This window comes from Phyllostomus discolor, chromosome 6 (genome assembly GCF_004126475.2).
Source record: "Phyllostomus discolor isolate MPI-MPIP mPhyDis1 chromosome 6, mPhyDis1.pri.v3, whole genome shotgun sequence".
Taxonomy (NCBI): domain Eukaryota; kingdom Metazoa; phylum Chordata; class Mammalia; order Chiroptera; family Phyllostomidae; genus Phyllostomus; species Phyllostomus discolor.
The window spans coordinates 160,351,241-160,365,850 of NC_040908.2; the positions used below are offsets into that span (position 1 = coordinate 160,351,241).

General features: G+C 43.4%; 1 protein-coding gene across 9 annotated transcripts in view; it reads left to right on the forward strand.

Moving 5' to 3' along the window:
• CTNND1 (catenin delta 1) overlaps positions 1–14,610 on the forward strand; it is a 48,982-nt gene that overhangs the window by 21,595 nt on the left and 12,777 nt on the right. For 5 of the 9 annotated variants that reach the window (XM_036029470.1, XM_036029472.1, XM_028514775.2 and 2 more), the window contains 10 exons: positions 1,138–1,427; positions 3,452–3,523; positions 4,657–4,809; positions 5,764–6,299; positions 9,703–10,166; positions 11,248–11,431; positions 12,279–12,396; positions 13,180–13,333; positions 13,809–13,826; positions 14,249–14,317. In XM_036029470.1, the coding sequence (XP_035885363.1) occupies positions 1,233–1,427; positions 3,452–3,523; positions 4,657–4,809; positions 5,764–6,299; positions 9,703–10,166; positions 11,248–11,431; positions 12,279–12,396; positions 13,180–13,333; positions 13,809–13,826; positions 14,249–14,317 (1,963 nt within the window). In that variant the 5' untranslated portion in view covers positions 1,138–1,232. The remainder of the gene's footprint in view (positions 1–1,137; positions 1,428–3,451; positions 3,524–4,656; positions 4,810–5,763; positions 6,300–9,702; positions 10,167–11,247; positions 11,432–12,278; positions 12,397–13,179; positions 13,334–13,808; positions 13,827–14,248; positions 14,318–14,610) is intronic. The other 4 variants (XM_036029473.1, XM_028514778.2, XM_028514780.2 and 1 more) reach the window with 2 other exon arrangements.

Sequence of the window (14,610 nt, forward strand, 5' to 3'; positions counted from 1 at the left end):
TTTCTTGAGGGATTAATGAGAGGGTGGGGGAGAAGGTTTATTCTAAAACCTGCCTTTCAACATGGTGTATTTTGGACTGGCTGTAAAGTCTGCTGTAGCCAGGATGCAAGAGCAAAACCCCATTAAGTCCAACAGTATGGCTATAAATGCCCCTCCATTCACTAGCCAACTTGCAGTTTATGTAATGTGGTATGGGGAACTCTTAATTTCTATTTAACTATCATTTATTGTATAAATACTACATATAAACCTAGATATTTTGATATTACGCCGAGTTAGAATAAGTAAAGAGGTAAAATATAGTCTGTTTAGAGCTTCTGTAGGATAACAGGTGTAGGAAGTGCTAGGCATTGATTTAAAGGGGTTACAATATGAAATAGTCTGAGGGACAGTTTCATAGTTTGAGTCTAATGTTCCTCTTTCTACTCCACAAAGAGCTGAAGGTCACTGAAAATTGTGCCTTCTTACACATAGTTGTTTTGGAATTCTGTTGCTTTCTTGTCTCTGTTAGCCAACACGCACGCTTGCCCCCAATACTGTAGTATGGTTTTGAAACATAGAAAGGCCCCCTCATAAAGATACTAAATAGAGGGCCTTAGTTGTGTTTCCTGCCTTCATTGGTAGGAAGTATTTTTCTACTTCCACTTCTTACTGGTATTTTAATTAGCATATTCTTTTAGTATGTTCAGATTTGGGAGAGATTTTAAGTGAAGATCTGTAACTGACCCTTTATCTGTAGAACTGGCCTGCTCCTCCTGCAGGACAGCTTTTATCAAGTTTGTACAGCTTTAATAAAGTTAATGTCAGCAAAATTTTCCAGGGAGAAGGAATATAACTTTAACCTCATGTCATGACTACAACCTTTAGCCAAATTCTCCCTCTCCTGCCTACAGTGCAGAGACTTGGACCGAGTACTTTCCCTTTCAGTGGGTACTTCTGGAGGGGTGTTAAAGAAGGGAGTGGGCAAAGGCTCCTGCTTGAGCAGACACTGGTGATGGGCTCTCAGGCTTGGTGGTGGCTCGCTTTCTGCACTGCAGTAAAACCACAAGAGGGCATCTTTGGCTCTGGGGTGAATAATTCATCTGTCTCCTCTGACCTGTGACCTTTTCTCTCCTCTCTCTTACCTTCTCCCGGTAGTGTGAAGTGAGGGGGGCCTTCTCCCTCCTTCCTCCTCCTTCTGTGATCCACCTTCCTTTTTACCCTGCCCTGCGGCGGCTCTGCCCCTTACCTTCATGGACGACTCAGAGGTGGAGTCGACCGCCAGCATCTTGGCCTCTGTGAAGGAACAAGAGGCCCAGTTTGAGAAGCTGACCCGGGCGCTGGAGGAGGAACGGCGCCATGTCTCGGCGCAGCTGGAACGCGTCCGGGTCTCTCCACAAGATGCCAACCCACTCATGGCCAACGGCACCCTCACACGCCGGCACCAGGTAACCCCTCCCTCCATCAGACCTGCAGGTAGGACTTTGGCGTGGTCATAGAGAGGCTATGATTCTTCTTTGTCAACTGCTGCCCTCGTGGTGATGGGCTGTCCAGAGCCCATGCTTTATGACGAACCTTTACAAGGGTAATAAATACTGACTGAGAGATAGGTAATGTTGCTGCTGTGCTGAGTTGAGTGGACTTATCTCTAAAAGTGTCCACCTGACTTCCTGTTGCTGGAGTGGGGTTCCTTGGTTGGCGTGCAGTTCAGGTAATGGTATATGATATAGTTTGGAGCTGTACTCAGGTTACTTCAGTTTTCTACCCCCCCCCCCCCTTGATATCAGAAATTCAAGAAAGTAAATGCTTTCCTGAATTTAAATGAAGTGCTTTCCTGAAAGTGAATGCTTGTGGTTGGGGAAGTTGGGCACCTTGCACTCCTATCTCCGGTTCAGTCTCCTTCAGGGAACAGTCTGTACTCAGAAAGTGTGGCAGTGTCCATGAATTGTGTATTCCTGCTCCATATTGTTCCTATGTGCTCTTTTTGTTGGCTGTGCAAATCGTGTCTTGGAGGAAGGGGTCATTGTTAATTTTGTTGGTTAGAATTGGAGAGGGAGCATCATTCTGCTATTTAACCCAAATAACCACAGGAGCCAGTGGTCTCTGGGTTGGCTGACTCGGTGATGTGACTTGGGACAGCTGGTGTTAGAAATAAGAAGTATCTTATGTTTCCTATGGTTTCTCTAGTCTGACTTTGCTATGATGTAATCTGTCTGAGGTTTTATGTATTTGTATGTGGGTGTGATAGGCATTGCCTGATAGATTGCATCTGAAGAGATCTCTGGTGGGAACTGAGAATAGTGCTCATGCTTCAGTAGCCCTTTTTTACTGATTATTTAATTATTTTTAAGGCAGAGAAGGTCCCTCATGATGAGGAACCTGTTGAGTGAGAGGACAGAATCCTGATTGGTGGATGCTTGGGCATTTGGAGGCAGTGTGTTTGAAGTGTTCTAGGATTTTTATCAGAACCAGAAAAGAGGATTAGGGATAAGAGGAATATACTGAAAGGTGAGAGCAGGACTGCTTAGGCTTGGAGGTGGTGGGGAATTCCAGGGTTTGTAAATGCATGGTCTCTCCCTTTTATTTTTAACTTCTGCTCAGCAATGAAACCACACCCGTCCTTCTTCCTGAAAATGTTTAATTTCCTCTCCCTGCAGCCTTATACGCTATGTAATGGGAGTAGGGTGAGGGAGGAATCTTCCAAGGTGGATCTCACTGTATTCTATTGGAAGAGGGGCCGTTAAATGTATTTTTATATAGCATAATGTCAATAGATTATTTCCTGCTGTTTAAGACAGAACAACTTAAGGGTGACATTTGTGTTTTCTGGCTTTAATAATTGGTGATGAAGATATTGAGACATCTGTTTGCTTGAGGGGAGTTGGGGGTACTTGTGTTCTTCCTACTTGGAAAGAGAGACTCACAGTTCTTGCTTCTTTCTTTAAAAAGCCGCCTGGTATGGGAGTTTCCAGTGGTAGTAGAGCCTGAAGATGTGTGGAGCAATAGAGAGCGCTTTTGGAAACTCCCCAACCTAGCCTCCCCAATTTTCCTTATATTCTTGTGGCTTCCCAAACAGATTGTGTGCTGTGAAACGGTCTGAATCTTTGCTGTTTACTCAGCAAGTAGTTTTTGAGTGCCCATTATGTGCCAGGCACTGTTTAAGGCACAAAGGGATGCATCATTGGACCAAACTGCCCCCCCGCCCCCCCCAAAACCGTCTGCCTTCATGGAGCTTACATTCTTATGTTCCAGAAACCCAGTTAGTTACCTTGGTTCCAGGTCTGATTCCGATTTTGAGAAAATGCTAAGACTAGGGAGTAATGTGGTTCTTTTATGAGTACTGACAGAAGGACTCCAGGCCACAAACATCTTCTTGAAAGCCCTTTTCCTGTTTGGAAAAAAAGATCATTTGTGTTTGATAGAGCAAACGAAGGCCACAAAATGAATTGTCTTCTTGTGGGCTATGTTTCAGAACGGCCGGTTTGTAGGCGATGCTGACCTTGAGCGACAGAAATTTTCAGATCTGAAACTCAACGGACCACAGGTAATTATTTTGGCTCAAGGTCTAGGCTGCTTCATTCATATCTTCTTACTTCCCCAGCCCATAAGAGCATATTGGTGTCTTGTAAAGTGCCTGGCACATTGTAAGCACCCATTAGTTAGTTTCTTTTATTTTGGAATGAAAAAATTTTTTCTTAATTGTCACCCAAGGATATTTTCTCATTGCTTCTAGAGAGACACAGGGAGAGAGGGACAGAGGAAAGGACTGAAGGAAGGGGGGTTTAGAGGGAGGAAGGGAGGAGGTTGGGGGAGAGAGAGAGAGAATGCGAGCGAGTGAGGGAGAGAAACATTAAGAGGTTGCTTTCTTGTATTGGAAACCTGGGTATGTGCCCTGATTGGATATTGAATCCACGACCTTTCCAGTCTATAGGATGCTGCTCCAAGCAACTGAGCCATGCTGGACAGGACTTGGAATGAATTTTGATGACTGTTGATCCAGTTTTGATCCCTCAATTACTGTATCCCCTTTATAAGAATGGGTGTGTGTCTACGTTGTAGAAAATCCTGATCTTGAGCTTTAGGCAGTACCTGAAGGGTAACACAGCTAATCAAAAGATGACTCTTACTGGGATTTTAAAAAGGTGTTTTAAGTTTATTTTTAGAGAGAGATAAGGGAGGGAGAAAGAGAGGAAGAGAAACATTGAAAGGTACTTCCCGCACATCCTCCAACCGGGAATGTGGCCTGCAACTCAGGCATGTGCCCTGACTGGGAATCAAACTGGTGACTTTTCAGTTTACAGGCTGGTGCTCATTCCATTGAGCCACAGCAGCCAGGGCGTCTTATTGGGATTTTCTGGTTCATCTTAAAAGTTCTGTTTTGGGTGAACTTTTTAATATCATGCAGATGTAGATGTAGCTGCACTTAACATGGTTCATGTTCACTTATGTAACCAGAAATGGGAAATTAAATCTGCTGTCTCTGTTCTTAGAACTGGGAAATTACTTCTGCCTTTTTGTACAAGTTCAAAAGATGGATACAGCTACCCCTCTAAAATTGTGGGCCTCATTGAAGATATAAGAGGGGTCTCTGTCTTCAGGGAGACAGTGCTCCTCATGGGAATGGATCGTTAATATATATGGCTTTAATAGTAACTCCTTTTTCTATTCTCCATTTAGGATCACAGTCACCTTCTCTATAGCACCATCCCCAGGATGCAGGAGCCAGGGCAGATTGTGGAGACTTACACGGAGGAAGACCCTGAGGGAGCCATGTCTGTTGTCTCTGTGGAGACCTCAGACGATGGTACCACTAGGCGGACAGAGACCACAGTAAGCTAAGATTTGTATAAGGTCCAGCCTGATGGGAGGAAGTCTTCCAATGATCTGCATTACAGGAGGGGTTAAGCATTTAATTAAGGTGGGAGAAGGGCCACTGATGTGTAATGAAAGTATAAAGAAAGTGATCTCTGTTCGGACAGAGAAGGTAGACATATTGGAAGATGGAATGGAATGGAGAGGAGAGACGGTCTACAGTAGCTCTTCTTATAGACATACTTACTGCCGGGGTGGTTTGTTTGCCTGGGAATTCCCTGTAAGTTGGAGAAAAGGTAGATAGTAGGTTGTAAGGCATTTCTAAGTAAGGTGAGATGGAGGTAGGGGTTTGTTTCTTTTCTTTTAAGATTTTATTTATGCCCTGGCTGGTGTGGCTTGGTGGACTGAGTACTGGCCTGTGAACCAAAAGGTCGCTGGTTTGATTCCTAGTCGGGGCACGTGCCTAGATTGCGGGCCAGGTCCCCAATTGGGGGCATATGAGAGGCAACTGATTGATGTTTCTCTCCCTGTCTTTCTCTCTTTCCCTTCCCATCTCTCTAAAAATAAATAGATAAAATCTTTTAAAAAACCCACAAAACACAGATTCCAAAGCTCTGTCTCTGGGGACTGTGTTTTAGGGGATCTGAGTGAGTCCAGGGAATCCCCATTAAAAAGACCTTTTTTTAAAAGATTTTATTTATGTATTGTGAAAGAGAGGGGAAAGGAGGGAGAAAAAGAGGGAGAGAAACATTAATTGGTTGCCTCTCGTGTGCTTCCATCCAGGGACCTGGCTCATAACCCAGGCATGTACTCTGGTTGGGAATTGAACCAGCAACCTTTTGATTGGTAGGCAGGTGTTCAATCCACTGAGCCATACCAGCCAGGGCAGGGTTTGTTTCTTAGAGTGGTCTCTAATTTAAGCTTATATTGTTCATTTCATTAATTTTTCTTTTCTTTTTTCCTTACTCCGAGGTCAAGAAAGTAGTGAAGACTGTGACAACACGGACAGTACAGCCAGTCCCTATTGGGCCAGACGGACTGCCTGTGGATGCCTCATCAGTTTCTAACAACTACATCCAGACTCTGGGTCGTGACTTCCGTAAGAATGGCAATGGGGGACCTGGTCCCTATGTGGGGCAAGCAGGCACTGCTACCCTTCCCAGGAACTTCCACTACCCTCCTGATGGATATAGCCGCCACTATGAAGATGGTTATCCAAGTAGCAGCGACAACTACGGCAGTCTGTCCCGGGTGACCCGCATTGATGAGCGGTATAGGCCCAGCATGGAAGGTTACCGGGCACCTAGTAGACAGGATGTCTATGGGCCACAGCCCCAGGTTCGGGTAGGTGGGAGCAGCGTGGATCTGCATCGCTTTCATCCAGAGCCATATGGTCTAGAGGATGACCAACGTAGCATGGGCTATGATGACCTGGATTACGGCATGATGTCTGATTATGGCACTGCCCGTCGGACCGGGACACCATCTGATCCTCGCCGACGCCTCAGGTAGGCAAGAAAAAGGGGAAGGAGAGAAGTCTTGCAAGATACTGTTAAGGGGTAGCTCTTTCCTTTCCTTCCAAGTGCTTTTTAGGATCAAAGAGACTTATGGCCTTCTCTCCCTTACCTTTTTTTGTGGAAGTCCACCCTGTTCTCCCCTTTTCTGATTTTACTAAGTATCAACTTTTTTGTCTTTTTTATTTGTAAAAGTCATATATTCTAATTATAGAAAATGACTTGTCATGGTCATTGGTCTGTGTCCTAAAGATTGGCCTTTGCTTCTTGTTGAGATTTTCTTGTTATTTCTGCCTAACCTCTGACCCCCTTTCAGTGATGGAGAGCACCACAAAGAAGCCTGGTGTCGGGGACTCGGGAGTACTCATTAGTTCCTGTGAATTTCTTCAGCTTCTGGTTTCGTATTAGGAAAAGAGTTAAGTGTTTCAGGCTTTCAGGGTCAGAATAGACAGATATAGAACCTCCCTGTCCTTAATCTCAAGTTAAAAACAAACCTTGATCTAACAAAAGGCCTGATACTTTACACCCAGATTCTTATATTTGCTTATAAAGTGAAACCACGGTAGCATCTTTAGAGGGTGGTACATTAATGACACTCGGAGAGGTCAGGAAGCAGGTGTCTATTCTGACTTTCCTGCTCATCCCTGGGATTCTTTGGTGAAGTGAAAAAGGGGAGTGATTGATTTGGGACTGGTGGATAGATGGTTTGCCTTGAAGAATGTTTGAGAATGGGGGTTGGCAAACCTTTTCTGTGAAGGACCAGATAGATAGAACTATTTTAGCTTTTGCAGGTCTTGTATAATATTGGTTGTATATTGTTATTGCGTTGTTCTTGCGTTTTATGACCTTTTAAAAATATAAAAAATACTTAAAAAATAGATTTATATTTATATAAATATATAAATAGATTTATATTTAAAAATATAAAATATTAGTAGCCTGCTTTAGTTTATGCTTTTGGAGCTGTACAAAAACAGGTTTGGCCCATGGGCTGTCAATACTGCTTTATAGTACATCAGAGACAGTGTTTTCCAGTTAAGGAGAAACAAGAAGGTAGATTCATGGATGTCTTGATGGTAAGGATAGCCTAGCAGTTGTTGCTGAATTTCTGTGTGAGGTCATGTCCTTCGAAAGAAAACGTGTTGGTGCTCACTTTCCTCATACGAGGTAGCTTTGGCTCACAGTGAACTGGGTTGGGCCCCGGGGTATAGGCCCCATTATCTGAGCCTGAGTCACTTGCCTTTCAGGTAACTTTTGGACAGCTAATCCAACTCCCATGTGACTCACCTTTTATTCCTGGGGGTGGGGGTGGGGCACCTGGCCTCAGCTGGTACAACTTGGAGCATTGGTAGATAACAGCTATCACCTAAGGAGTCTGTCTGTCCAGGGTGTTGGCTCCTTATGCTTACTGACAAGTCTGCTTTTTCTGACTTCCTCATTAGTAGAGTGATCGGTGGGTGTGGGTGGCCAGGTCATTCTCTGCTGTCCCTGGCTGAGGCACTTGACATAAGAGTTTGGGCCTGGTTTTTGGGTTTGTTCCAGGGTGGCACTGGACTTGGAAACCTGCTTGACTAGAAAGAACATTTGTGGCTTCCTGTTCAGGGCCTAGGAGAGTAATACAAGGTCAGATGAAAACAGTAAGGCATAATGATTAGTGGAAAAAGCACTGAACCAGAAGACCTTAGTTCTAGTTGTGCCTTTGCCACAGGCTTTCTTTGTAGCCTCAAGTGAGTCATTTAATCTTTCTGGGCATAGCTTTGTTACTTGCAAACCAAGGGAGAGAATGTTACCATCCTCTGATTGTAAAGAAGGAAATACTCCTTGATTAACCAAAATCTTGGTTATTGTAATTGTTTATATTAAAATGATAAAAGTTAAACATGCTCACTCCAAAATGAGAACCCAGCAAAGCCCATCTGTTAATGAAGAACTCTAGTTAACACTTTTTAAAAAAAGATTTTTATTTATTTAATTTTAGAGAGAGGGGAAGGGAAGGAGAAAGAGAGGGAGAGAAACATCAATGTGTGATTTCCTCTCATGTGCTCCAACTGGGGACCGAACCAGCAACCCTTTGGTTCCACTGAGCCACACCAGCCAGGGTTAGATAGTTAACACTTTGAGTTCTTTTTCCTATGTGTGTAAACATACTCTGACTTTATTTTTCCCCAACTAAAATGGAATTTTACTTACATACTATTTAGTAGCCTGCTTTCTAAATTTAGCCATATAATCTATTCCTTTTGTTGCGTTGATATGAAAAACTAGTGATTTTTACTAAATGCTTTGTTCATCTGAATCACTGCTGGGCAGCTGATACGCTCAGATAGGAGGCGGCCCCGCAGCTTAGGCTAACCTTGAGGATTTGGTGATAGTGGGAGTGGTTCTGTGGAACAAACAACAGGCTTATTTGGAGAGTTCCGTACAATAGATTCTCCTGTCTCCTGTGGGAGGCACAGAGTGAGATGAGCTCTCAGATAATGGATCTCTTCCTTTCTCGTGGTTATGAATAAATAATTGTGTGACAGACTCACCCTCTAGTGGTTGTTGGTAGTACTGAAATAGGGATAATAGTCTCCTTCCCCTCAATTGCTTTGTCTGTGTTCCTTTTCTTAGTGACTGGGTATCTAAAATGGGCTAGTGATCAGTAGTCTTTATTTTGACAGAATTGGAGGTATTGTCTTCAGAAATTGGGGGCTAGACATCTATCTTCAACACATTTGTTGAATAGCAAAGATGACCTTGGGATGAACTGTGAAAATTAGTGTTCAGATTTATACTTCATTGGTACTATAGCCAGGTCCTCAGATGATACAGGAAGTTCTGTACTGTTTTTACTCCATCACCTCTTCTTTTATTACTTCAAAACAGGGTAAGGAGAGGCTTAAATATGAAGTGTCTTTAAGGGTCTTATCCCACCAGCTGTTTCCTGTGTGTAAATGTCTTGTTTCCTGTTTAGCTAATAAGGGCTTGTAAGAACTGTTCACAGACATTGTTTGCTGACTTCTCTGTGGCACTGAGTCAGTTGCTTAGGTTAACTCTGCTGCCTGAAGGTTTATTTGGATTTCTGTGCAGCGAAGTGAATAGCTGTCAGGTGTCATTAACTGCTAAGCAAAATTTAGTTCTTTTTTAGTAATTAACGTAACAAACATTTTAGAATGTTTGTGATTCTTTTCCAAGGTAGTAAACTTTTCAGAACAGAAAGGTAGTTTTAATCTAGTTGCAGATGCCTTTAAAATTATTTCTTTATCTCCTTAAGAAAAATTGATCAGTATATCATTTATGTAAAGCAAAAATAAGATCTAGTATAATAGGACTGGGGTTAAGTGGGTAATGGGAGCTCTCCAGGAAACACAACTTGGTATATTTCTCTTTCCTCTTGGTTCTCTCAACACTGCAGGAGCTATGAAGACATGATTGGGGAGGAGGTGCCATCAGACCAGTACTATTGGGCTCCTTTGGCCCAGCATGAACGGGGAAGTTTAGCAAGCTTGGATAGCCTGCGCAAGGGAGGGCCCCCACCCCCCAATTGGAGACAACCAGAGCTGCCAGAGGTGATAGCCATGCTAGGATTCCGCTTGGATGCCGTCAAGTCCAATGCAGCTGCATACCTGCAACATTTGTGCTACCGCAATGACAAGGTGAAGACTGATGTCCGGAAGCTCAAGGGCATCCCAGTACTGGTGGGGTTGTTAGACCACCCCAAAAAGGAAGTGCACCTTGGCGCCTGTGGAGCTCTCAAGAATATCTCCTTTGGGCGGGACCAGGATAACAAGATTGCCATAAAAAACTGTGATGGTGTTCCTGCCCTTGTGCGATTGCTCCGAAAGGCTCGTGATGTGGACCTCACGGAAGTCATTACTGGTAAGCTCTAGGTATAAGGGAAACTGAGAGGTTACAGTCATGTTATCTCTGGAGATGCTGAGAGCCAGAAGGCTTTCTAATCCTTTTACTTTGGATTAAAGATTGTGAACTGGTGGCCTTTGGGCCAAATCTACTTTGAAGGTTTGTTTGGATCATGCAGGGTTGTCAACATTGTAAAGAATTTGTTGCGCTGTTTAAAATTCTGGATATTTCTCTTAAAAATCCCAGATTCTAGGCTTCTATTAAAAATGTGTGAGGTCTATCGTATCAATGGATCTCTTTTGCTACTTGACAGTAGTTGGTTTGAGTTGATTGAGGTATGTGTTCTCCAGTTGGCAATAATCTCCAACACATTCTGTTGTTTTGACCACCACTGCCTTATAGAAAGCTGTCACACAGATACTGAAGCTGAGTGTCACTGCCATTTATCCATGTTCTCACAATGTCTTTTAAATATCTGCTTGTCCTGACTCATCTTCTTGGCACATGTAGACATTTGAGCTTGTGATCCTTTCTTCAGAAGAGTGGTTTTTTTTTTTTCAGGTTGTGGGTTGTGAGCCATTGGTGTGTTTTGAACACAATTTTGTGGATTACAGTCAGCATTCCAAGAGAAACTAAGGAAAGAAGGAAGGAAATTGCAACAATGATTGCTTTTCAGTTGGGGGCAATTTTATGCCCTACAGGATGTTTTTGGTTGTCGTAATTGGTAGTGGGGTGGAGGTGGGGAGTACCAATGAGCAGTGGCCAGAGATACTGTTAATTACCTAACAATGGACAAGACAGCGGCCCCCAAATCGGAGATACAGAGGTTGAGAAACTCGGGTGTACATAGCTCAGAGAGCATGGCTAATAATAAGCATTATTTTATTTAACTGTTTCAGGATATGTATGTTTATATTGAGCCATAATGTAAACTATAGTTGTTATTGTGGGTCAGAAACAAAAGCTTGAATATCATTCATTACAAGATACTTAGTCATTGCGGAATACCGAGAAGTGATGGAAGAGGAGACTGTCTTTGGCATTCTTCAAACATAATCTTGGGTGCCGAAAGAGCTGTCTGACGAGTTTTCTCTGCCAGGAACCCTGTGGAATCTCTCATCCCATGACTCAATCAAAATGGAGATTGTGGACCATGCACTGCACGCCTTGACAGATGAAGTGATTATTCCACATTCTGGCTGGGAGCGGGAACCTAATGAAGATTGTAAGCCACGCCACATTGAGTGGGAGTCAGTGCTCACCAACACAGCTGGCTGCCTTAGGTAACATAAGGGCTTTGAGAGTATGAAGATTAAATTTTGAATTTAAATTTAAATTTCTTTAAAAAGAAAGTTTAAATTCTGTAGCCTGTGATTCAGCCTCCATTCTATCTATCTTGCAGGCTGTGACTCCAACCTGTCTTTCTACTTTAGTCGCTACTTCTTGTGTTACACATACGCCCATGATGTCGGTTCACTTGCTGTTCCCCACATGTCCTCTTCGCTCTGTGCCTCTTTGACTTTGTTCGTTTAATTTGGTAAACATTTGTTCAGCACCTACCACGTGTAAGGCACTTGTCTAGTCCCGGGTGTGTGTCCCTGCTTACAATCATCTGTATTTCAGTCAGGCCAAGATCAGCGCACAAAAAAGAATACAGAGTTGTAGAAGGGTAGGGGTGGGGCGAGGAAGGTCTGTTTTTCCTGTCTGTAATGGTCTTCTTTCCTTATTTATCTTTTGAGGCTAAACTCAAGTGCCTTTATTTCAGGAAGGTTTTTCTCATTTTTTCTTACATCCTGTAATTGTTATAATATATTCTTTCTCTCTTTGGGATATGCATCTGTGTGCTCTGCCCCATTCCTTATTGGCACTTCTATACAAGAAATACCTATTTCGTCTTGAATTATTGTGGTGTTTATACTTTATTTATGCTTCCTCATCCCCTGCCCCTGGCTTGGTTGTAAATGTCCTGAAGTCAGGGACTGTCTTACTCCATTTTCAGTTGCAGTGCCTTGCTTATTACGGGTATAGTGAATAAAAAAAGCTAGTTAAGGAGGCTTATAGATGTTAAGGGACCTTGAAGGGAGGATTTCTGGGTTCAAATCATCTTGACACCTCTCCCTTTCTCCTCAGGAACGTCAGCTCGGAGAGGAGTGAGGCTCGCCGGAAGCTTCGGGAATGTGATGGTTTAGTGGATGCCCTCATTTTCATTGTTCAGGCCGAGATTGGGCAGAAGGATTCAGACAGCAAGGTAAGCTAATGACCGAGTGAACTCTGTTTACAACAACCATGAGCGTATCTGTAGTACAGAGCTGTTCTCCCAGGCTTTGAAATAACATTAGATATCCGTACCAGCCCCTACTCCCTTAAGTGGTGGGTATTCACTTTAGAAGAGAATTGTTTTCTTTAGAATTGTTTTCTTTAGAATTTCCTTCACCTCTGTATTTTAAAGCTCTTTAACTGTTCTTCCAAGGTTGCATGTTTTTCTAAGTAGGAAAAAGTAAAAAAAAACTTAAGGAAAAAGACCCTAAGTTTTTTTTTTTTTTTTTTTTTTTAAATCCTCACCCGAGGACATGCTTATTGATTTTAGAGAGAGGCGGAGAGAGGGAGAAGGAAACATCCATGTGAGAGAGAAACACCGACCTGTTGCCTCTCGTTTGTGCCCCTGACTGAGGACTGAACTTGCAACCTAGGCACGTGCTCTGACTGGGATAACTGTGACGTTGGTTTACAGGACGATGCTCCAGCCAACTGAGCCACATTGGCCAGGGCAAGACCCCAAGTTTTGTGTTCCCCAGGTTTTGTGTTATGTACCAAATGTGGCAAAAAAAATCCCCCAAAAAACCTTGCATTAGCCTGGGCTACAAGGATTTTGAGAAGCTTGGGGCACTTGGAGGCACTGTGAGAGATGATGGAGTGGATTGTGCTTTTTGGATCAGTATTGTGATATCTGAATTGTGGAAATCTGTACTTGCTGGGAAATCACTATACACATTCTCTTCTCTCATCAAGCCTTTTCTCTTATGTTCCCAAGCTTGTGGAGAACTGTGTTTGCCTTCTTCGGAACTTGTCATACCAAGTCCATCGGGAGATCCCACAGGCAGAGCGTTACCAAGAGGCACCTCCCAATGTTGCCAACAATACTGGGCCGCATGCTGCCAGTTGCTTTGGGGCCAAGAAGGGCAAAGGTGAGTCTTAGTTCCTTGTTCCTTGCTCTTTAAGGTATGACCTGGAAAGGAAGGAACACTTCACTTTAGGTGCAAAATACTTGACGAGCAGTGTAGGAGTCTGCCTAGTCAAGTATGTCTTTTTGCTCTACTGCTGCCTCCCCTGTGTTGTGTGCTTCATTCAGGGTGGTGGTGGAGGTGGAGGTGATGGAGGTGATGGTGGTGGTGATGATGGTGATGGTGGTGGTGATGGTGGTGGTGATGGTGGTGATGGTGGTGATGGTGGAGATTTTGGTATCAATGACTGGGGCAGTGAAGGACAAGAACTCAACTAATCTGGGGCCTTCTCCCCCATTCCTCCTTTGTGTTTCCTGTGTTTTTCTTTTCTACTCTGCTTTCCTGCTTGTGTGCTCATGATCCCATTGATATCTCTTTCCTGCATTTTTCTTTCTTCATTTCTCTCCTCTGCTTTCCACCTTGGGTGACGCACTGGAAGATGAGTGGTTCTCCAGAGGTGAGTGGAATCTTTTAAGGCGCTTATCTACTTCTAATTTGCATGTTTTGGTTTTAGCTTCCTTATTGTTTCCTTGCCTAACCCTTCCCTGTGGATGCATGTAGGAGAATTCAGTTGAGGAAGACCATTGAAGCAAGTTTCGCTCTTCTGAGCTAATGGCCCATGGCATGCTACTTCTGGGCATCAGTCCCAGTTATAGAACTCAGGACAGCAGCAACAACTGTGGTCATCCTTATTTTACCTCGTTGCTGCCTGTTTTCTGTCCTTGTTTCTGCACAGCCCCCTGCTGGGACAACCTGGGGGGCCCAGATATTTTTCCCCACTTGATGAATGTCTGATTCAAAGAACAAACAGTGTAATAGGTAAATTCTTTCCTTTCTTAAACTTTTTACCCCTTTCCCCCCTCTTTTTAATTTCCAAAGGGAAAAAACCCACAGAAGATCCAGCAAATGACACAGTGGATTTCCCTAAAAGAACCAGTCCTGCTCGAGGTAAGTTATCTTTTCTCTCTTCAGTCTCCGAGGGTCTCATAAACATAGTCTACAGATAAATATTTGATAGCCTGACAGTAGACTATGCAGCATGTTCATTGTTCTCTCTCCTTTGATTTATGGGTTTGTAGTGATGGTGAAAGTATTGGGGAACTATACTATTATAGCAGTAGCTTACAAAGCACTGCTTGTTATGGCCACTATTCACATTACTTGAGGATAGGATAGGGTTCTGATGATAGTCTAGACTAGAACCTTGGGTGCTGTGGGAGACTGTAAACTGTGGGAGAGAA